At 52.8% G+C, this 22,732-nt stretch overlaps 7 protein-coding genes across 7 annotated transcripts; 4 read left to right on the top strand and 3 right to left on the bottom strand.

Moving 5' to 3' along the window:
- Positions 1-76: 76 nt before the first annotated feature.
- SEC20 (Protein transport protein sec20) lies at positions 77-1,518 on the top strand (the record flags this gene model as incomplete). The annotated part of the gene is given in 3 exon segments (XM_062942038.1): positions 77-402; positions 474-608; positions 624-1,518. 3 exon segments carry the CDS (start codon positions 77-79, stop codon positions 1,516-1,518), a joined length of 1,356 nt encoding a protein of 451 aa, XP_062804958.1.
- Positions 1,519-2,350: 832 nt separating this feature from the next.
- QC764_107800 (uncharacterized protein) lies at positions 2,351-7,645 on the bottom strand (the record flags this gene model as incomplete). Its single annotated transcript, XM_062942037.1, has 1 exon — positions 2,351-7,645. The coding sequence occupies one exon, from the start codon at positions 7,643-7,645 to the stop codon at positions 2,351-2,353; it is 5,295 nt and encodes a 1,764-aa protein (XP_062804957.1).
- Positions 7,646-10,951: 3,306 nt separating this feature from the next.
- On the top strand, positions 10,952-11,700 carry QC764_107797 (uncharacterized protein). Its single transcript, XM_062942036.1, has 2 exons — positions 10,952-11,268; positions 11,323-11,700. Exons 1-2 carry the CDS (start codon positions 11,124-11,126, stop codon positions 11,502-11,504), a joined length of 327 nt encoding a protein of 108 aa, XP_062804956.1. The 5' UTR covers positions 10,952-11,123; the 3' UTR covers positions 11,505-11,700.
- A 929-nt stretch (positions 11,701-12,629) lies between these two features.
- UTP18 (U3 snoRNP protein) lies at positions 12,630-14,531 on the bottom strand (the record flags this gene model as incomplete). The annotated part of the gene is made up of 1 exon (XM_062942035.1): positions 12,630-14,531. One exon carries the CDS (start codon positions 14,529-14,531, stop codon positions 12,630-12,632), a length of 1,902 nt encoding a protein of 633 aa, XP_062804955.1.
- Positions 14,532-15,377: 846 nt separating this feature from the next.
- On the bottom strand, positions 15,378-16,729 carry QC764_107780 (uncharacterized protein; the record flags this gene model as incomplete). Its single annotated transcript, XM_062942034.1, has 2 exons — positions 16,053-16,729; positions 15,378-15,994 (listed from the first exon to the last, which is right to left on the bottom strand). Exons 1-2 carry the CDS (start codon positions 16,198-16,200, stop codon positions 15,378-15,380), a joined length of 765 nt encoding a protein of 254 aa, XP_062804954.1. The 5' UTR covers positions 16,201-16,729.
- A 572-nt stretch (positions 16,730-17,301) lies between these two features.
- Positions 17,302-19,753, top strand: QC764_107770 (uncharacterized protein; the record flags this gene model as incomplete). Its single annotated transcript, XM_062942033.1, has 3 exons — positions 17,302-18,426; positions 18,482-18,702; positions 18,760-19,753. The coding sequence occupies 3 exons, from the start codon at positions 17,302-17,304 to the stop codon at positions 19,751-19,753; spliced, it is 2,340 nt and encodes a 779-aa protein (XP_062804953.1).
- A 307-nt stretch (positions 19,754-20,060) lies between these two features.
- Positions 20,061-21,950, top strand: QC764_107760 (uncharacterized protein). Its single transcript, XM_062942032.1, has 2 exons — positions 20,061-20,689; positions 20,755-21,950. Exons 1-2 carry the CDS (start codon positions 20,416-20,418, stop codon positions 21,612-21,614), a joined length of 1,134 nt encoding a protein of 377 aa, XP_062804952.1. The 5' UTR covers positions 20,061-20,415; the 3' UTR covers positions 21,615-21,950.
- The last annotated feature ends 782 nt before the right edge of the window (positions 21,951-22,732 follow it).

Here is a 22,732-nt window from a genome sequence, read left to right as displayed (position 1 = left end):
ATTTGCCTTTTTGTTCTCGAGAACACCACCTCCTACGAAAACTACACCACATCAAACTGGGAACAATACCACCAGAATGGCAACAATCGACACCCTCTCCGAGCGGCTGTCCGCGCTGCAGGAAACGACCGCCCAGCTCCAGGAGCTGATCCACAGACTTGCCAATCTGAAGTTTGCGCCGGGGAGTGTGCCGCTTACAGCCGAGGGGGAGGAGGAAAGCGACAATGTAGCAACGGAGCTGAGCGCAGAGATTAGCTCAATCTTGAGGGAGGAGGAGGAAGAGCTGGAGTTATTGCAGGAGGAGATCCTTGACCTTCGAGGTGGGAGGCCGGGGAGCGAGAGCGAGCGTAGGAAGCAGAGGTTGAAAGAGGGCACGCAGAGGCTAGAGAATGAACTCAAGACGTATGTTTTTCTCTGTCAACACCCATCTGCAACGAAACAACTTGGCTGACATTGTGATGATAAATAACCAGCGCTCGAACAACCTTCCGCAAAGCTCAACTCTCAGCCCACCACTCCCTCCTCGCCGCCCAAAAACTCGAGCGCCAGCTCCTTGTTGCGTCTTATGCTGCTTCGGCTTCGTTGGCTAACTCAACTCACTCCCTCACCTCCTCCTCCTCCTCCTCCTCCTCTTCCTCCTCTTCCGACCTAGCCAACCAGCAACAACATTCCTCCTCCTCCTTAGCAGGAAACAAAGACCCCCGAACCCAACTCTTCACCCCCAAAGACCTCCTCCGCCACCGCAAGCCAAAACCCATCAACCCCAACGACGAATCCTCGGCCGTAGTCAACGCCTCAAGCGATCTCACCCTCTCCCTCCGCCGCACCCACGCCCTCATCGCCGCCGAGGTCCAAAAATCAGCCTTTGCCTCCCAAACCCTAGCCGAGTCCTCAGCCGCGCTGGCCGAACTGCAAAAAAACTACGAGGGGATCGACTCCCTGCTCTCCAAATCAAAAAACTTGGTTTCCACCTTGCTGACCACGCAAAAGAGTGATACCTGGTATTTACAGACTTCTCTGAGATTGCTACTGGTCACGTTGGGCTGGTTGGTGTTTAGGAGGTGGTTGTATGGACCGTTGTGGTGGGTTGTTTGGTTGCCGTTGAAGCTCAGTTACAAAACTACAAGGGGGGTGGTGAATTTGGCTGCTGGTGGTGGTGGGGGAGGGCAGGCGGAGATGGAGGTTGTGTTGCCCGGCGGGACGACCACGAGGGTGGTGATGGGGGGAGAGGAGAGTGTGCCTACTATTGAGGTTGCTGGGCCGGGGGTGGGGGAGAAGCAGAGGGTGGAAGGGGGAGAGGAGAGTTATGTGGAGAGCTATGTGGAGAGGGTTGGGAGGATGGTGGAGGATACGCTTGATCAGAGGGAGAGGGAGGAGGGGAATAAGACGGGAGAGGGTGCGGTGGAAGAGGAGGAGGAAAGAGAGCAGAAGAATCCAATGAAGAGGATGTGGGAGGAAGATGTTGATGGGGAGGGCGAGAAGCAACAACAGGTGGAGCTGGTGAGGGATGAGCTGTGAGTTTGCATAGCATTCTTGAGAGATAGTAATGTTGAGGTGGGGGTTTATCAGTGTCATATTACTGCAATACCTGCCGCCACCGTGCTCATGATGTGTAAAGACAAAGAAAGGCAGTGGCGAAACACAGATCTAGTAAAGAAAGAGGGTTAGAGTTGGTGATCATTTGAAAATAGTCAATGACTACGTCAAAAAAGCAGAGACAAAGTCCATATTTCTATCTCAACCTCCCAAAAAAAAACATAACAATAACCCCTATTTCACATACCATACAAATAACCTCCCAAAATTTTTTTGCCTAACCCTATCCACTTACCACCCCCCTTTGAATTTCCCCCGTTCGGTTGCCCATCATCATAGTCGTCGTCGTCAAGTTGTTTATAACGTATGTGTGTGTGTGTGTATGTTTGTTGTACAAAAAGTTTCGTACAACCCAACCGTGACCGTTCCCAAAAGACAATAATCCAAAACCACAACTCCAGAAAACGCCAACTGCCATAAACCCCAATCCCAAAATCCCAAAACCATTTGTGCCCAAGTAGGTAGTTGTGTAACTAACTAACCCCCCCATAACCATATTTATTCTAGTTATTCATGTGTATCCCTTTTTTCCCCCTTCATGTTCATCCCACCATCCAAGAAACCCAGAGACCTATCCCAAAAGCAAAACAAAAAAAAAACAAACAAAAAAAGTCATCATAATATAACCCAAACCCAAGCCCATTCATTCTCCAATCCAGTCCCAATGCCCGTTTTTGTGCACCAATACTTTTACAAAACAAACCCCCTATACCCTCCATAATAACCAGCGTTAGCCCATGAACCCGAGATCCCATCATTGACCACCCCTAAAAAACTTCCCGAGAGCCACCGCCCCAGCAAACAACATCATCATCTTTGGAATAGCCGCCGCATCCGGCCCGTCCTTCACCCCTCCTTTCTCTCCTGCCTTGTCCTCCCCTTCGGCATGCTGACTAAAAATCTTCGCCGACTTGACCTTCCTATGCCGATCCTTCTTCCTCAGTTTCCCCGACTTCGTACTCCCCGCAATACTCCCCGTCTCAGCCTCCTCCGCCCCAAGATGATGAGGCAAAGGATGATCAAAAAAACAATGCTGATTCAGCGGTAAACTCAATCTCTTAGACTGGTCTCCCAAAGCTCCACGAAGGCCGAGCTCAATAAACCTCGATTCTGTGCGCAGAGTGTTCAACCCGAGATACCCAGCTGTCTGGGGACGGGAAGTGGGGTGAGTGTGCTCGTGATCGTGGGGGGAGTCCAAGTGTGGGAGTCGAACTTCGTCGCCGAACGGGGTGGAGGATTCGTCAAAAGAGGGGCGGAAAGTGTCGACTGAGCCGCGGGAGATGAAGGAGGAGGTGTCGGAGAGGGTGGTATACCCCGAGGAGAAGGTAGATGTGGAATGGCGGGGGTTGGGGTTGAGGAGGGAGATGTCTGGAGTGGCTACTGGGTGAGAGGGGGATTCTGTTTCGGTGGTGGTAGTGATGGTGTCGAATTCTTTGACGGAGATTACAGGTGGTGTTACCACGGGAGGATGCTGCTCCTCAGCGCCGGAACGCTCCGGCTCAGGCTCATCTTTACGGCCGAGGTCGGTGGCGGACCTAGTAATATCTTGGGGGGCTGTCGCTGTTTCTGTTCTTGTTTCGGCCTTCTTCACTTCTTCCGACGACAATCCTTCGGGGCTGACTTGGACTTCGAATTCCTCGGCGAGTTCTTGGGCCACTTCGGGTACGATGGGCTCTTTGACAGGTTCGGCTTCGATTGTCTTTTCGGTTACGGGAGGAGAGACATCCTCGACGTTGTCGTTTGCCTGGACTTCGAGCTCGGCAGCGAGTTGCTCCTCAGCTGCAGCTTCAACATCCTGGCTGTCAGTCGGCACCGTGGTCGACTTTTCGGTTTCAACGTCGCCAGCTGCTGCGGGAACAGACGCCGGCTCGGCAGCGAGAACATCACCGACAACAGCGGTCTCAGACACGGAAAGTCTGACTCTCTTTTCAGGGATGGGAATATCGGAGTCTTTGGTCCTCTTCTCAGGCACGACATGATGGATCGCCACCTCGACATCTGCGAACAACCGGGCTGGTCCCGGTTTCTCGATATCAGCACCGGTTGGCAAGTCTGCCGGCTCCGATGACTTGACCGCGGTCTTTTCTGGGATATCAGAGACCTTGCCCGGACAAGGAGCCGGCTCCGAGGACGCACCAATCTTCTCGCGAGCAGCCCCGTTCGTCGCAACCGAGTCATCATGCTTCACTCCAGAACCGCGGTCCCGAGCAAGATATTCATCAACCGTAGCCTCAGAATGCTCAAAGTCAATCTCGGACCCCTTGCGAACCTTCTCGGGCTCCTGCCTGGAACCGCGACGCTCATCAAGATGCTCCTTCACACCAGCATCCGGAAACTCAAACTCAATATTGCTCCCGAGCCGCTTGCTCCTCATCTCGGCCTGGGCCTGGGTCCCATATCGTTCCCGAAGCTCATCCCATACATCACCCTCGGGAAACTCAAGCTCAATATTGCTCCCATCGGCGTGCTTGTCGGAACCGACATTATCAGGAATGCTCGAGTTCTGAGACTCTGCGGGCCCGTTCTCCTCAGCCACCTGCTCAGTCCCCTTTTCCTCGGAGCCGGTGACAGCACTCGGAGCCCTTGTGCTACCCGTGTCTGGAGAAACTTTGTGCACGGCTCCCGGATTGGCACCGTCCGCTTGGGCCCGGTGGCCGTCGGGACCAGCTTCGGTCACGTTGGACTTGTCTTTGTGTGCCACGGGCTGCCCCTCGGCGCCGCGAGCGGGACCGACTTGGTTGCCGGTAGCCTGATCGACATCTTGACTCGAGGTTTTCCTGGCATCTAAATTTTCAGAAGCTTTGGGAGGATCATGATTAGGGGTCGGAGCCGGGTCCCGGAGTCGCTTGGTGGGGAAGTCCGGACGGCGCGGTATGGAACCTTCGGAGCCTGCAGTTTTCTCGGCACCGAGGTTTTCATAGCCAAAATCTTTTTCTGCAGTTGATGAGCTGTTTGTCGAATTGGCATTGCTGTTGTTATTGGGGGCTTTTGTTGTAAGTGGTGTTGGGGCGGATGTGGTTGGTTGAGGCTCGACGGGTTCGGACATAGTAAATCCGGGCCCCTGTGTTTGGCCGGGTTGCGCCACGCGTTGGTCTGGTTCCCCTTCTTTTTCGTCGTCTCGGACTGATGCCTCCAAAGCTGTGTGTTTGCTCGGAAGCTCTTCGGCTGCGAGAGGGGCGGGCAGTTCTGTCTTGGGCACAGTGATATCCGAGTCGTCCACCTCGGCCTCAACCTCGGGATCGAACTTGCGCACCGCAATGTCGTTCGTGCCCGAACTCGTCCGCACGTAGATGGGTGTGGTCAGGAGGCTGTGTCGGGGCGACGAGTTCTTGGAGCCCAGGCTCAGGTCTGGCGTTGATGGTGCAGTTGAGTACTCGTCAAATCTCGGACTCACATCACCCGTCAGAAAAGAGCTCGAGGTCTCCGACTTGACGATGGGTTCAATGGCAGGGCTGATTGCGAATTCTCTGGCATCCTCAAAGGCTTCGAGGGTGTCCATTTTCGCCTTGGTGGGTTCACGGGCAGCTGACCGCGATGCCGCTTCGTTTCTGTCGTCATTCTGGGATGATGTTATAGGAGCTTCAGCCACAGGCACGCTCCCTGCGGGGCGAGTTGCTGCACTCTCGTCTCCCTCACTCGACGTCATCATCACGCCCAGGACATCGCCGCTAGTCTTAGGGCCAGGCTCCGGTGACTCTGACAGCACTTCCAATGGCGTTGCCTTGCTCGGCTCCGCTGGAGCGGCCCGACTTCTCCCACTCTGTTTGATCTTTTCGATCCCCTTTGCAAGAGTCGAAACATCGTTGGCACGAGATCGCCTGCGAAACAGAGAAAAGGGCCGCTTTGAAGGCTTGGTTTTGGCCGCAGCAGTCGGGGTTGCTTGGTCCTCGACAGTAGAGTTTTCCCCAGCCGCAGATTGGGAGCTTCGATCGCTCACTGCAGAGCTGGCTGGTGTGCTAGGTTGGCTGCTGCTGTTGGCAACAAATGGGTCATTGCTCAACTTCGGCTTGAGATGGTCGACAACCTTGACCGACTCTGAGGATCGACGACTGAGCGAAAAGATGCGCTGTACGAGTGGACGCTTTGGTGGAGACGACTGTGGCGTTGGCTGTACGGGGATTGAGATGGGCCTGGCCATTTTTGTGGGAGGAGGATTCAGGGGCGCTGGCGACGATGGCATTCTTTCGGGTGAGTGCTGTTCCCCTACGGAAACGTCTGACGGAGCCCGCTCAAATCTCACAGGGCTTGGTGACTGTCTGGGCGTGGGCGGTTGCGTTGGTGCGAATGATCGGCCGGATGCTAGTGATCGCAATGACACGAGTGACCGTAACGAGGAAGACGACTTGGCAGGCACTAATGGTGGCAGAGGGGTGGACGGCCGTAAAGATGAGGACGATTTCGCAGACGCCAACGTTGGGACGGGGGCGGATTGCCGTGCGGGAGTGAAAGGACGGATAAAGACCTCTTCTTCGTCAATATCTGGGATGTCGTCAATCGCACAGGTGTCCTCCAACACCCTGTCGATATCTTGCTGGATTCGAGCCTTGAGCCTCGAGAGGAACGTGGCCTCCTCCTCGGATGGCGAGGCAAAGTTCTCCTTGGTCCTCCCACGTTTTTCATGAGCCACAATGGCCTTGTCGAGAACGAGATGGCCTCTCTTGTGGGCATCGATATGGATGGAGATATTGTGGCCGCGAATGATGTCGCCGACACCTGTTTGGATGCGGTCGAGGACTGCTTGGATCGTTCGTCGCCCACACGAAGACTTGGAGCCGAGTTTGAATCTTGCCGGGTCCTTCAGCTTCCAGTTTGCGCCTTTCAGCTCGCGAATTCTGAACACGAAGTCATCCATATCGTTGACCTTGGCGTCGATCTCGTCCCTCGTCGCGGTAAGGATTCCTTCGATATTGTCGAGAAAAGCGGTGCAGTCGTGGGCCTCGGGATCGAAAAACAGCAAAAGACTGCTCTTGATATCTCTGTGGATGTTGCCGTGTAACGGGCCGAGGTTGTTGGATATCCTGAGTTCGATCTCGAGAGCGCCCTGGCATGAGTGCTGGCCGTCCTGTTGTCGGCTGAAGTGGTGGTCAAATTCCCTCTTCTTTGCATCCAGCGCTGTGTTGATGGCCTGGACACCCTTCCACAGCAGATCCTCGCTCATGAACAGTGTCAGAGGGGCATCTTGCTTGCTGTCGAGCGTGATGGACTTCCTCACCACAGGCACCCGTCTTTGTGGATTTCGGCTCTGGAAGGTCAGCTCGATCTTGTAGCCGGACACGAACTCAAAGGTTTGCGTGGATTCGATGAAGCGTGGGTTGGGTATGCAGAGAAGGGACAATGGTGCTTCCCGAGATGGATCTGCGACCTGGTCCTCTTCGGCTTCCTGGTCTGAGACGGGGTGGTCGAGCCATCTGAAGTCCGGGTCGTGCCTGCGGAGATAAAGACCAACAATCCTGTGGGCGGCCGATATGATTTCTTTGGTATGTCCAACCGTCAGGGGCTGCTTTTGGTAAGAACGATATGTCCTCTCGGCCCACTCGCCCCTGCCCCTTTTCAGGATCCGGAAGGTGAGCTCGAACCTTGAGGGCTTGGGCTCGTGACTCTCATCGGAGAAGTCGGTGAGGGCGCTTGAGTCTTTTCTGGTGATGAGCTCTTCTGAGCAGCGCTCGATGCGGCGCACGAGCCCGCGGCATATCCTGTTGTTGGCTTCGAAGGTAGGTGAGCTCGCATAGCTCCGTGCATAGCGAGATCGGATGAGAGGATCGGTGAAAAAGATTTCGACCTGGATCACAAGCGCTGGTGACCTGGAAGACTCCGCATTTTCTTCAGCTACGGGCGATAGCACGGCTCTCTCGTCCATGTCCAAGGTGGTGTGGCGCTGTGTCGTGGTGGTGTTGATGGAGTCAAGCCTCGGGAAGGCATCGCCTGCAGAGAATCGCTTTCGTAGCCGTGGGGAAGGACGAACAGCAGCGAGAAGGCCATCGTCCAAAGACGCAGAAGGTAAAGATGCTGGGGCCTGGCGGCTCTGTCTTCGTGAGTCCCACCACGCCATTGCCGAAGAACAGGAACGTGGAGACTATTTCTCCACTATCGCGGGGGGATCCTTGTGACGGAGGGGTTCGGGATGAGATGACAGAAGAGGTCGGCTGGGATTCTCGAAGCACAGTGCAGCCTACACACCTAGGGAAACCATGTTTGTCACTTTTGTTGCTGCCAGTAGGGGGTGGCCTGAGTGTGAGGGGTTAAACGCGATGTTGGATGAGAATTTTAATGATGATGATGATGATGATGATGATGATGATGATGATGATGTGAGACAGACAGTATGATAGAGACACAGGAATGAGAAAAGGCGATTGTGATTATCATTGCTGCGCAGGTGTTATCATATGCCCCTCTTTTTGCGAGAATAAAACTGGCGTAGACACATGTTTCCCTCTCTCTCTCTCTCTCTCTCACTCTCACTCTGGCCCTCTCCAACCGCAACCTACATATGCAATGCATCTGGGATAAGACGGCCTGCAGCCCAAGGCGTGCGCCCAGCCAGCCCAGCAATGTGGGCGAGATGTGGACGAGCTTCGGGAAACAGGGCTGGTTCAAATGTCCTCAAACCTGGCGGCCATGCATCAGAACCAGAGAGCCGCTGGCCGTTTGTGGCCTGACACGTCGGCGAAAGCCATCTTCGACGAAGGGGAACCATCCCATTGGGATCGCCATTGCGATTGCTTGCAGACGATGACATCGGCATTTTGCTTGGAGCCCTCGAGGGAATTGATGCCATTGTGCAACACCTCTTGGTGTAAAGCTGGCGAATGCCAATTGGTCTCGCGCTCTCCGGTTCAGCCCGGCGTTGCTTTCTCATCATGGAGGGTCAGCCAGCCTCTATCTAGGTAGCTGTGCCTCTGCTCTGTTTGGAGGGTGTCCTGTGAAACATTGGGCCCGTCACTTCTCAGTCTCGCTCGGGTCGTTGGGCTTGGTGGCCATTTGTCCGTGGGCAAGTGGAAAGTGCGTGATTTTGCATGACACTACTCTGATAGCATCAAGCAATTGGCGATGTGTCGATGGCATCCCTTCCCACGTTACGTCTCATTCGGCACAACTGTGCATGTTCCCAATCGCCGCGGGCTAAAATTCTGAAATCCGATCAGCGGGGTATCCCGGGCCCGCTAAAATTCGGCAACGCCAGGCCGTTGCGGGGCTTTCTGGGCAGCTGGGTGACGCCAGAGCCAAAGAGGAAAGGCATCAGCCGACGCCGCACAGGGGGTTTGGGGCTTTTTGCAGGGTGGCTGCATGTCTGGAGCTTTGGTTATCAGATGCTTATCAGCTTGTTTTTCCTCTGCTCTTGTTCTATACCAAGTGCTTGGTTCCATGTCTTGAATAGCTGGAGAGTTTCGAACCCCTAAAAGCTGATCACCGCCTTGTCAGGCACCAAACTGGAGTTGCTGGCGGAGCTCAATTGCAGTTTGTTTACATTTTGTGCCATCTGAGGCCCGCAAAAAATGTCGCTGTTGTCTAGCTGCTGCTTAGCTGGACACGTGGGGGTCGCCGCGGCCGTTGAGATGCTTCCGTAGTGGGGTCCTGTGCTTACTTTAACCTCAGCTTGACAGCCGACCACAACCTGACCATGATAAATGTGTTCTGGACCTCTTGGAAACTCCATTGGGTTTCTGTTGTCTGAGGGATAAAACACTTTGCGGATACTTTTCCCCTCCTGTCTACCAGCATCGCATCAAGAGTCTGCAGAGCGGTCTGCCGGGCCGAAAACGAGATAAACGAACAAGCCCAACCGAAGAGAATGAGAATCCTGTCAATGCTATGCCAGATGTTCATTGACGATGCTGATTTATGAATGTACAATTCTGTACTCCCAAGGCTTGGGCCACACACGGGATGCTCGAACGATCAATTATGCCAAAAAATACTTCGAATGAGGAATATTGGGTGCAACCTCTTCGAAGCAACTTCTCTTCGAGCTCGGCACACTGAGGTGGTCTTCACCGTGGGCAACAGAACCGGTCATGCTGCATCACTTCATCCCTACCATCGACGGTCATCTCCAGCAGATGGCATACTTGTCTTCCAAATATACCGACAGCCTTGTGATATGTTGCCTTGCTGTTTCATCATTGCTCGAATCCTCAAGGGGCTGTTGCCAACACGTCTAAACCGAGTAGGGTGACAAGTGACTTATTGTGACATGTACAACTCTGAATATCATAGAGCTCAGATCAAATCCGAATATCGTCGAACGGTGATATTGAATTCATCCGTGACATAGCAGGGTGGTCAGGTCTTAAACTCGCGGCATAATTAACATGTATCAGCCGATGGTTAGCAACAAGAAGTCCGGCATCTTCTTTGCCACCTATCAACCGGTCACCCAGCAAGGCCCCAACTCAAACAAAATGAAGCTCACCATCGTCCTCTCCATTCTGGCCACTCTAGCCAGAGCCTCGCCAACTCCACCAGCCGACGCGGAGCGCAGCATCGACCTTAGTTACTGGCCTTGCACCAACGGCCTCAACTATTGCGGCCAGACTCTTGTTTCGACGGGAAAGTCTTTTATCTACTCTTCCTAGGTAGGTAGCTACTGATAACCCATCTCCAGGCCGACCCCGCAACGACATCGTCACCTCCTGCGGGGGAGCTCCCTCCTGGCTTGCTGCTGACAATGTGGAGAACGTTCTCTTTCATTGCGGATTTGCGAATACAATCAGTTTTGTCATGAGCTGTGCGGGTTTTGTTAATGCTGGGCCTGCTAATAATGATTATTGTGGCTAGATGGGGATAATGGGGGTGTGTTGGGCGGCGGAAGAGGTTTGATGGAGGATGGGACTGTGTCTGTTGCTTACCTAGGTGTTCAAATTCAACATTTTGGCTGGTGCTATCGTATGATACCGGTTCCTGGATATTTTTGCGCCCACCTCGGTGGTTGTTCTTAATCTTGCAAACCCGCATCAAAGATACACAGACGATTTATGAGCTTCCATCTGTTATTGGGTCCCTTCCTGTCAGCCATCAATACCTAGTTGCTGCCGATGATACGAAATAAAAACCACATGAGTTTTGTGTCCTGTAGCTCAGTGATAATGAACAAAGTGACTCAAATTGAACAGACCACCTCTCTATGACGGAAAAGCCATGGCCAGTTCTGTCTTCCGTCCACCACACATGGATTTGGAAAATGAGTCTCGCCATCCTAAAACTCACTTCTCAAGTGACGGATGATTATTTGGAGTCTTCAGACCGAGGAAACGGTTCTCGAAACACCCAGACTGAGTATGGTGAAAGGCAGGTACCTATGTAACCCTCTCATGTGATGTGTTACTTGAAGCCTTAGACCTCAGACCAGCTCTGAGTTTTGTTGAACTGTGACTCTGAAGTGGTTACGGGGACATGAAGTGGTGTCGTGATGTGATGGAGAGGAGAAGATCAATGCGATCTATAAAGACCACAGCGAAGACGTTGATCTACTGTAGGCAAGTATCTTTCCTCTCAGATCAACCACTCCCATCAACCATCAGGTTTTCATGATCAAACATTACTCAAACATCATGAACTTCATCCTCACCCTCTCCATACTGGCCACAGCCTCACCGGCTCCCGCCCCAGCCTCTGCACTGTACGGCTGCACCGAAGGCCTGAATTACTGCGGCCACACTCTTCTCAACATGGGTATGCCTCCCGACCCATCCTCCTGTGCAATGTTCTGCTAATAAGAGACTTCAGGCTGGCCCCGTGACAATATCATCGACGATTGCAGCGGTAGACCCGACTGGCTCACTGCCAACAGCGTGGACAATGTCCTCTTTCATTGCACAAGCGGAGACTACCTCACGTTCATTGAGAGCTGCAATGCACCTGGTACTTGTGTGGATGCCGGTTCTGGTAATAGCGATTATTGCAGCTAAGATCATCTTGAACAAGGTGACGGTCTAAAAAGGTGTTTGGCAAGAAATTGATACAGAGGCGAGAGCTGGTGGAAGAGATGGATGAAATTGCTCAGTACCGGAGGATTTTCCCCAGGTGGAAATAATATCTACTACCAGGTAGTTTTTTGAGACTTCAAGTTCAACACTTGAAAAATGTTATCACTCATTTTCCCTACTCCAAAACACTAACCTCTATCCTGGCTATGGCAAACCAAGAAGAAACCCCCTATCCTATCATGCAAGCTCCCTTTTTGTAGCGGGATCAAAAACATGCCCAGCTCTATGCGTTCCCGCGAAATGAAACGTCCTTTTGCATGTTTGGATCCAACGTTTTCACCTCTCCCTTTCACTCGAGGACTCAAACCTCAGCTATGGAGTTCGCTAGATTCTAAACATCACAAGCTTCTCAGTTGGTAGAACCCTACTAGCATCAACGGACTTCCTACTACGGAAGCCATCCAACCCCCTTCCCAGCAGACACCCTCCAGCAGTGACAGCATGGTCCGCAAAAACAGAAACAGACACAAAAATACTAAAGACCAGGACCAACCCCCCGCCATCGTCGCTAGATTCGACGAATACTTCGGCGCAGGGGACCTCCAAGACTGGCAGCGTCTCTGTTCCGACATCTTCCGCGAGAACGAGCTCAAAAGCTTTGACCTGTGTAGCAAGACTAAATGCCGAAAGGTACCTACCTGACTCACCTGCCATATCACCACCGATACTGGCAACAAAAAACATAGCTCTTAAAAACCGTCTTCATCAACATCCAAGACCTTGTTGACTGCATTCAGAAAAACCTCACTGGGGAACACCCAAGGTGTACCCGCAGCGCTTCGCCAGCCTCAACCAACTCGTCAAATACACCATGAAGGAGGGAAAAGTCTACCCCAAGAAATGGGTCAAGAATGGGCTGCGGCCTGTCAAGGCTTTCATGAGGGACAGATTAAGAGGGGGATGATATCGGTTGTGGGGAAAGCTGAGGGCACAAGAGATGGATATGGTAAGGAGGATGACATGTTGTATCTGAAATCATTGGATATTTACCTCTAACCCACTTTATTAACCGCTTATTGTCCCGACACTTTTAGACATACATGTTGATTAACCCCTGATCTCCCACATCCGCACCTTGCCGGCATCGTTGCCAATGGCGAGAATGCTGCTATCGGCGCTGAAGGCAACGGCGGAAATTCTACCCAATGGTGTTTGCTCTGTAGGCCAGTTGCGGTAGACAGTGCAGCTGGGAAGGTGCACCAACCTCAGTGCATCCTTCTTGAGATTGCTTCCGAAGACCATCAGTTGTCCGTCTGGCGAGAAGGACAAAATAGTGATGGCTGTGGTCAACTGCTCGAGTACTCTCGCAGGTGTAGGAAGCTTCTTGATCTCCACATCCTTCTTGTCCTTGCTAGCAACCAGCAGCTCGTTCCGGTCATAAATGTTGACGATCCCGCTGCTGTTGCCAACGGCAACCCATCGATCCTCTCCAATCGCCCTGGGACCATGTCTGCCACCCATCGCCAGGACAGTACCGCCAATAGACCCTTCATCCCTCCACACTCCCACCGTTCTCTTGGACTCCAAGTTCCACTCCGCAACCTGCCCATCCCTTCCAGCAATCGTCAAGCCCTCCCCACTGCTCCACCACTGGAAATCAGCAATACCCCCCCTCCCATCAATCCTCGCCTGCGCAACCCACTGCATGGTGGCCGCATTAAGAATATTCAGCATACCGCCCCCCTTCTTATCACTCGCCGCAACCGCCATCCACCTCCCACAAGGACTAGCCCTAAACCTCTCCATAGTCTTATGCTCCTTCTGATGCCCCGCAATCTTGCTGATCTTCTTCACCGCACCCGTCGCCAAGTTCCAGCTGTGGAAATACTTCCTCCTACCAGCAAACACCACCTCCTCCCCCTGCCCCTCCCCATCCTCCCCTTTCACACTCAAAAATGCCGCCCTCCTCAAGTCAGTCCTCCTAACCTGCACCGAAGTCAACATCGGATTCGGCGTCGGATACGCCGCCGCATCAACATGATGCAGAAACATGACCGACGAGACACTCGTGCTCAGCAGAATAGGATGCATAGGGTGAAACGCCAAACAGCTCACCCCCGCCTTGTGCGTATCAGGAATATCCCTCGTCCGCTGGATATCCAACGTCTCCGGGCGCAACTTCCTCCTCTTGGACGACCTGGTATCATCATCCTCAGCAAAAGCATTGACATCCCTTAGAAACTGCTCCAAAGGCAAGGCATCCTCGTAATCCCCCCCCTCCTCATCACTATCCGCCTCCTCCCCAGAAAGCCCACTTTCGTCCGACCCACCCGCAGCAGAAGACCTCCTCCTCCGTCTAGTCTTCTTCTCCGCCGCCGGCCGCGCCCACTCAGGGACGGGGTACATCCTCATATACTGCGCCCTCAACCTTTGGCTATACTCAGTCCCATTAACCACATCCTCCCCCTCAAACTCCCTCAACTTCCTCAACCTCCCCACCCCAGCAAGCGAAACAGTCAACCTCTCATCATCACTGTCCTCCCAAGCAGGCTTGTCAACCACCGCTTCTTCAGCCTTCTTCTCGGCATGAGCGATGACACCCTCCCCTCCACCGACCGTGTCAACCATGAAAAGCATTGAATCGTCCACATTCTTGAATTGATCATTGTCCTCCTCCTTGTTCGCCGCGACAGAGACAAGAGCCTTGGAACCGGTGACGTCCGGAAGGAGAAAGTCATCACCCGCGAAGAGCTTGGCGCGGAAGTCGTCGGCGGATTTGGTCCCCAGGACGAGGCGCTCGAGGTCTTCTTCGTCGGAGTCTTTGACGAGGTTGATTTCTTTTTGTTGTGGGGAGCGGTCGGATTCATCGCCGTCGGAGCCGCTGGAATCGGAAGCGACGTCGGACATGGAGATGTCGTCTTCTTCTTCTTCCTCGTTGGAGAATTGGGCGAAGGAGCCTTCCTCTTCGGAGGAGGGGTCTTCTTTTTGTTGTTGGCGTCGGCGGGACATTTTGGAATGTGTGGTGGTTTTTTTTTTGGTGGAAATATGGGTGGGATATCGCGTGGGATTCTTGAAGGAAGCTTTCCTGCAGCGAATGCGACTGCACAAGTTGCGATCACTTTTTTTTTTTTTTTTTTTGCTTGGGCAAGTTTTTCGTAGCCTTGCAGGTTTGGCGTGGGAAGGGGGGTCCACTTTGTAAGTTTTTAGTGGGGTAGGTTGCTTGGCGGTCAGCCTTGTTACTTGCCAGGTCTTTGACATTGTGAACATGAGGTTGGGGGCTGGTGAGAGAAGTATATTTATCGTATGAAATACCTTGATTTGGACTTTGATTTTCCTAGCTACAGTAGTCTCAATGATAAATTGAAAAGATAGGTGGTCAAGAAAACAGGTTGGAAGCCCTTCTGTCTACTAAGGCTTCATTATGCTTTTGCCTTTGGCTGAAGTATAAAAAAAAAGAAGGCAGCACAGAGCAACTCAGACTTGATCTGAACAAGTACCTTGCGTACTAAGAACGAATATAGTTCCGCCTATGCCACCTACACCACTAAGGGAGTTAATGTTTGCCTGTCTTGAAAGAATCTGTAGGAAGGTGGTATATGTTGCCCCGACCGCAGAGCACTTGGCCATATAATTTTCCGGTGTTATCGCCCAACGTATCGGTCATCGTTCAATCTTTTCAATCTCATTATATTCCTTTCATATCTCCTCACAACTATATATACAACCCCATTAGGCCTCCAGAAATAACAAAAAAAATCCCAACCCGCCCCTACCTGAACCCCAAGGTATCACCACTCACCTACAACAAAACCACAACCCCCAACCCCAACCCAACCAACCACCCCAATCCCACCTTCAACCCCCCGCGCCACTCCCCAGCCCACTCCCACTCCCAGCCCCAGGCCTCACAGGGCCCAACCCATCCCCATCCTCATCCCCACTAGTCTCCAGCACCGTCGCATCCCCCGGCGCAAACAAAGCCCCCATCTCATCCGCCCCCTCCCTAACCTCCTCCCACTCCATCATCTCATTCTCCAATTCCTCACAGCTTGGCCTAGCAACCCCATTCGGCGCCTCCTCCCCAATCCGATTCGTCACCGAAATCGGCACATCAAACACCGTGTAAAAATCCTCACCGTTCAACCGAAAGCTCTGCCTGATGCTCACATTGTACGCCCCCCTCGCGCTGTCGAGTGTCTGAGGCTGGCCGTCGCCAACAAGACAGTCGGGCCAGATCCACTTGACGTGCTTGACTGTCGAGCCAGGTTCCTGAAACAGAATATTGCCCAGGGAGGCGTTCTCGTTGAAGTTGGAGGATGTGGCGGTTCCGTTTGTGATGGTGAAATTTTTACCGGTGGCGTAAGAGGAGAGAAAGATGGAGATGTTGTGGATTTGGGAGGGGGAGTCTGGGGAGTAAGGGGGGAGGGGGAGGCGGCCGTTGGTTGTGATGTCGAGGGAGATTTCTATTAGATCTGGGCAGGGGGGGTTAGTAATGGGGGGTCAGGAAAAAAAGGTGGGGGGGAGACAAACCGCCTCCTAATGGGGTGCCTGGTTGAGGTGAGTTGAGGACTGCCAGGCCCGGGGTGAAGATTTGACCGCCTGCTATGGTGAACTCCAGGGCGGTTGAGGAAGCAGAGGTGAGGAGCAGACCTAGGGCTGCCTGTTTTAGGAGTGACATGATGATGAAATTGTTTCTTGATGATTTCAAAACAGCGCGGCTGGTAAAAGCGAAAAAGAGTTCTGAAGTTAAAAGGACGAGGGTTTGCCGGCAAAGAACTATTTAGCCAACATACAAACATGCAGGAAAGGAGAGAGAAAAGAAACAAGGAAACAACGGAAAAGTCGGGAAGCTAAAAAGAGGTCACTAGATCCCGCGTGTGTTGCGGTATGAACTGAGATATAATAAGAGCGAGATTACCAGGAAGGACTTAACCCACTCGCCCGCTCACGACACATAAGCGAGCTGTCTTCTCTTGGGTGCGGGTGAAGTGAGAGAATGGTGTCCTGTTTCTTGCGGGTGTCTTGAAGAGGTGTGATGAGGGAGGAGTCATGCAAGATTCACCGGATGGATTGTGAACCGGCGTCCCAAAAGCACGGGCATGGCGCTGATACGCAGAGAGGCCATCTCTGGTTTTGAAGGAGGAAGAGACGTCAAATCTGGATACAACAGTTTCGATGGAGTTCATGCAAGGGTTGGCGCATGCTGGGCGGGTTTCAGATTGGGAGGGGTGCCGGGTTGGGGTTAGCTTTGGTTTTTGGGGTGGTGGGGTTGGAGGGTTAGATAAGCTGAGATTGGTGCCGAGTGGGTGAGCATATGATGGAGGAAAGAACAACTTTGGTTGAGGATTGGTGGCTGATTTATTATGTCAAGGCTTGAAATATACGAGAAGAAAGACTACTACGCTTACGTCTCAACTCTTACGACTATTCTACAAATCACATCTTCAGTTGTCGCCATCAGAACATACACATGCAACAGATCTGTTAGCAAATGCAGCTTCTCATTGGCCAAAGCTACCCCTGTCTAACCATGACTAGGTTCTCCGCTGTCTTTGAAGCTGCTCTCACCTCACATAACCTCTCACAACAGTTTCTTTGATGAGCCAAATACAACTATTTTCTTGACAAATTTTTGCATTCTAGGTTGAATATAAACCATTTTCATTTCAATTGGCTCATTCATTGTTCTCATAGTAGCTTTTCTTACTTTGGATTATAGGCAGCAGGGAGGCCCCTCCAAGCTAGCCTACCTTCTTCAGCTCACTCCTAGGTACTCAAAATGGCACTCACCCGCCCCCTCTCCAAACTCCTCCCCAAACGACCCCTCCTTTCGACGCCCTCCCGCCGGCCCTACCTCACCTCCTCCACCCCCTCCCACTCCTGGCTCAGAATCCACCCCGAGGTCTCCTCCGCCGTCAGATCCAGCACCCCCCTCGTAGCCCTCGAATCAACAATCTACACCCACGGCGCCCTAGGCAATGACCTCAACCTCGAGCAAATAGTTCGCGACCACGGCGCCATCCCCGCCGTATGCGGCATCTACGCCGGTCAAGCCACCGTAGGCCTCACCCCGGAAGAGATCACCACCATGTGCGACCAGGGCGCCAAAAAGGTCTCCCGCCGTGACCTCGCCTATCTCATCGGTCAGGGTATCTGCGGCAACAAGATCCACGGTGGAACCACCATTGCCGGAACCATGATTCTCGCTCGGCAGGCGGGGATCAGGGTGTTTGGAACGGGCGGGTTGGGTGGTGTTCATCAGGGCGGGGAGAACACGATGGATATCTCTGCCGACTTGACAGAGTTGGGGAGGACGAGGGTGGCGGTTGTGAGCAGTGGTGTGAAGGGGTTTTTGGACATTCCAAAGACGCTTGAGGTTTTGGAGACGCAGGGGGTGCTGGTGGCTACTTTTGCTGACGGCAAGGACCAAAAAGAGGTGGATTTCCCGGCTTTTTGGGCGAGGGAGAGCGGGGTCAAAAGTCCGGCTGTGGTGTGGGATGAGAAGGAGGCTGCGGCCATCCTTCTGGCTCAGGAGAAGTATGATATTGAGACGGGAATGTTGTTCGTGAACCCGCTGCCGAAGGAGTTTGAGATCCCGAGGTCGGAGATGGAGGAGGTGATTAGGATTGCTGTGAAGGAGGCGGAGGAGAAGGCGCCGGGGAATGAGAATACTCCGTTCGTGTTGAGGAGGATCAGGGAGTTGACTGATGGGAGGAGTGTGATTGCGAATAAGGCGCTGGTGAGGGACAATGTGGCCAGAGCGGCCAAGATTGCGGTTGAGTTCTCAAAGCTGGCGGATGGCAACCCGGTCACGGTTGGGATGGCTTCAGCAAGCAATGCGACAGTTACGCAGCAGCCTACTTCTTCCAAGGCCGAGACCAAGCCTAGAGTGGAGAAGCCAAAGGCAAGTAACTAAGGCATCAGGGATGGATTGAAAAGAACTGACTGACTTGAACTAGGCTGATCATACTGTGGACATTCTCGTTGCTGGGTCAGTCGCTCTTGACTTGAACTGTGACTATGCAGGTGGCGGAAAGACGGTTTCGCCGGCGCTCAACACATCCAACCCAGCTTCCATCAGTCAGTCTGTGGGCGGTGTGGGTCATAACATTGCCATTGCCGCCCACAAGGTGAGCGAGGAGAACAATGTCCGGCTCTGCAGTATGGTTGGCGATGACATGTAAGCCTACTCTCAACTTAATTCACCTACTAGTACGGTTGTTAATCCTGTTTCTAGTGCCGGATCAACTATCCTCTCCTCCCTTTCTGCTGCCGGCCTAGACACCTCCTACATCCGCGTCCTCGGCCACGAGTACCCCTCCGCGCGAACAGCCCAATACGTGGCCGTCAACGACGCCCACAAATCCCTGGTCCTCGCCATGGCCGACATGGCCATCATCTCCACCCACTCCTTCCCCAACTACTGGAACTCAGCCGTCAACGCCTCCAAGCCAAAGTGGATGGTCGTCGACGCCAACTGGGCTGAACATGACATCCAGACCTGGATCCAGGCCGGCCATAAGCACAACGCCAAAATCGCTTTTGAACCAGTCTCGGCCGCCAAAGCAGCGAGGTTATTCCCCAAACTGAAAAACCACCACAAGAAGCCAGAACTGGGTCTTTTCCCTCGCCCGAGCGTCCATCTCTCCACTCCCAACCAATACGAACTACTAGCCATGTATGAAGCCGCCAACGAGAACGGGTACCTCGATACGCACAACTGGTTCCCCATCATCGACGCGTTTGGCATCATGCGCGGGGCTAGGGAGCAGTTTGTTGATATTGCTGGTGCTGCTGCCACGGACGCGGGTATTCCGGTGCAGAGCGTGAATCTCCTGCCTTATATCCCAACCATCATCACCAAGCTCGGTTCCAGCGGAGTGCTGCTCACGACTTTGTTGGAAAAGGGCGATCCTAGGATTAGAGACCCTGAGCATGCCCGGTGGGTTGTGAGCAGGACCTTGAGTGACCATCCTAGTGTTGGGGGGGTTTACATGAGGATGTTCCCGGCGGCGGAAAGGGTCAAGGAGGCAGATATTGTGAGCGTGAATGGCATCGGGGATACGTTTACTGGTGTGTTGATTGCTGGGTTGGCGAGGGGTGGGGAGGTGGAGGAGTTGATTGATATTGCCCAAAGGGCGGCCGTGTTTACGCTCAAGAGTTCAAAGGGGGTCAGCGATGAGGTTGCGGGATTGAGGTCGGAGCTGAGACGGATTGTGGCTAAGCAATAGGGTGGTTTTGGAGTTGAGAGCAAGTTTCAACTCGGTAGGTCAGCTACCCACCTACCTGCGACCTAGTTGGGACAAGTCAGTCATAGTCATCATCGTGACTTGGCTATAACTTTGTATATAAGATGTGAAGCCATGCCGCAACATTGAACAGGTACAACGAATCCCGGTTCCCAACCCCGGTCCGAGTAACTATCACATTCACATGGCTGTGGTAACCTTCAGTGTGGCTGAATGAAGACGTAACCTAAACATGGCCGTCTGAGTGTGCTTCCACAAGCTGTCCCAAACTGAAACAAAGAACAAACCTACCAACATTCCACCTTTTACCCCTTTGGGACCAAAACGAACCTTCTTCCCCAGGTTTTAGAAACCTCCAAACTGGAGTTTCCCCGCATTTTACCAGGGGGTCAACACACGAGCGGGAGGAGAAAGAAAGCGTGAACCTCGGCAGGCTATCTCCTCCCCCGCATTTCGATCGCCGTGCTATACCCAACGTAGAATCTTGGCAATGAATACATAGACAAGGGGTGGTGAGCTGAACCTTGGAGCTGTGTGGGATGATACCTCTATGAAAGAAGAGGAGCCCCCATCTCAGGCATACATTAGTCCAACCTTCCACACCTCATCTTCACCGTCGCTACCATCATCAACAAAGTGACAAAATGCCCTTCCACACCGGCATGCTCCCCCGCGAGGGGTTCAAAGGCGATGCTTTGATCTCCCTGATCAAGAACACAGCCTTCAACCCCAAGATCCTGCTGCCACTGTTCCTACTGGCAAAATACACCAAGCAAGGCCAGAATCTCACCATCTTGCACCCGACCGCATTTGCCAGAGTCAGAAAGCTGCTCATCTTGAGCCTGCTAGGTTGGGGAAACAGCTGGTTGACGAGAAAGGTGAACAACAGCTGGGTAGACGACAAGTACGACTGGACTGGTATGCTCCCCTTCCGCCCCCCCCCTAATCAACATCACCTAACATACTCCCTCCAAAAACAAAAGGCAAAGAAATCGTCGTCGTAACCGGCGGCTCCGGCGGCATAGGCGGCCTAATCGTCCAACTCCTGGCCGAACGCTCCATCAAAACCGTCGTCCTCGACATCCAACCCCTCACCTTCCACCCCGGCCCCACGGTAACCTACTTCAAATGCGACCTCACCTCCCCCTCCTCCATCGCCCACGTCGCCTCCCTCATCCGCGCCCAGGTCGGCAACCCCACCGTCCTCATCAACAACGCCGGCGTCGTCCAAAACAAGTCCATCCTCGCCTCCACCCCGCGCGACGTGCAATTCACCTTTGACGTGAACCACTTCTCCCACTACTCCACCGTCCGCGAGTTTTTGCCTTACATGATCGAGAAGAACCACGGGATGGTGGTGACGGTGGCGAGTTTTGCTGCTTGGGTGAGCGTGCCGAATATGGTTGACTATGCAGCCTCAAAAGCGGCGGCGCAGAGTTTCCATGAGGGGTTGACGGCTGAGATTAAGACTACTTACGGGGCGGAGAGGGTTAGAACTGTGGTTGTTAATCAGGGGTATACCAAGACTGCGCTGTTTGAGGGGTATCATAATGATAGTCCGTTTCTGCTGCCGGCGCTGGAGCCGGGGAGTGTGGCTGAGGCGGTTGTGAGGCAGGTGCTCAAGGGGGAGAGCGGTCAGGTTATTTTGCCAAAGATGGGGAATATGCTGCCTTTTCTGGGGGGCTTGCCGGGGTGGTATGCGGGTCGGTTGAGGGTGAAGGGGGTGGGGATTATGAAGCAGTTTAGGGGGAGGAAGGTGGTGGAGGATGTGGAGAAGTTTTATGAGGAGAAAGAGAAGAAGGAGGAGAAGGGGGTTGGTGAGAGTACGGTGCTTGTTGAGTAAGGTAGGCGGAGGTGGTTGCTCTAGCGATGGGGGTGGGTGACGTTGATAGTAGCGGGGTACCTAATCTCAGGGGTAAATCTCTTTGTTGACTTTAAACAAGCACGCAGGCGGAAGTTTTTTTTTTTTTTTTTTTTTTTTTTTTTTTTGGAAGCTGCCAGCCTGGTGGTTTCAAGTTCTGAAAGGCAGGAGCGGTTGTCAAGGTTAACCCACAGGACTGAGGGCTTTGTTCGAGGTTGACTCACAGGACCGAGGGCTTTGTTCGGCAATAATCATGTAGGACAGGAGAAACGTGACCGAGAACAAGGCACGAGGAAATTTGTGACAGTGTTTTCTTACTTGTGTTACTGAAGATTTTGACTTGCTATCCTAAGGCGTTTCAAAGACAGCCTGTGATTCCCGAGGATGCCGAATCTGGGGCCCGTTCCTTGAGGGCCCAACGTCCTGGTAACGGGACGGGCCGTCTACCGGTAGTTGGATATGGTTAGCGAGGAATGTAGGGTGCATTCCAGAGCTTTGATATCCATTCCAGTGGGCCAATGTGACATGGAATTCAACATCGTGAACTATATCGAGCTGTCTAAAACTGCACATCGTCTAGAGGATGCTCTTGGTAGCTGATTTTGCTAGCTGAAACTAGTGTAACTTGAAGAGACTCTTGAGAGGAAGAATCCATAAGCAAAACACTCTTGGGAATGTGAATGCACAACGAAGACCTCGGATGAATACCAACCGCCTGTAATAGCAGTTGGCTATGTTACTAGATAGCGGAGTCAGTCCTGCCTGTGACAACGTATTTTTGCTATTGTTCTATTCAACTTGCTTCAGATTTTATTGTTTTTTGCGTGCTCACCGTGACTGCCTTTCGTAATCATCTGAACTTCTAAAACACGGTGACCCTTTATTTCAGGCAACGATTATCATGAGTTTACGGACGTACAGCAGGAGGCGATAAACTTGATGGAAAGTCCCACATATTTATTGAGGGAAAGCCCACCCAAGCTGCTTTATAGGACCATAACGCGTACACTTGTCTAGTATCAAGATTAGACGCTCCTTTGTTGACTCGGTGACTAGCACCTTCTGGCTAATGTCTTCACCGTCTGAAGTTGATCTTAGCA

Source organism: Podospora pseudoanserina, chromosome 1, assembly GCF_035222485.1.
Source record: "Podospora pseudoanserina strain CBS 124.78 chromosome 1, whole genome shotgun sequence".
In the NCBI taxonomy this organism is placed as follows: domain Eukaryota; kingdom Fungi; phylum Ascomycota; class Sordariomycetes; order Sordariales; family Podosporaceae; genus Podospora; species Podospora pseudoanserina.
Note: the sequence above shows the minus strand (reverse complement) of the source record. Positions and strands in the feature narration are given on the sequence as shown.

Bases quoted from the DNA above. Each gene is read 5' to 3' on its own strand.
- QC764_107760 (XM_062942032.1), top strand. From the start codon at position 20,416: ATGCCCTTCCACACCGGCATGCTCCCCCGCGAGGGGTTCAAAGGCGAT. The intron at 20,690-20,754 runs GTATGCTCCCCT...CAAAAACAAAAG, and splicing joins CGACAAGTACGACTGGACTG to GCAAAGAAATCGTCGTCGTA.
- QC764_107797 (XM_062942036.1), top strand. From the start codon at position 11,124: ATGATCAAACATTACTCAAACATCATGAACTTCATCCTCACCCTCTCC. The intron at 11,269-11,322 runs GTATGCCTCCCG...AAGAGACTTCAG, and splicing joins CCACACTCTTCTCAACATGG to GCTGGCCCCGTGACAATATC.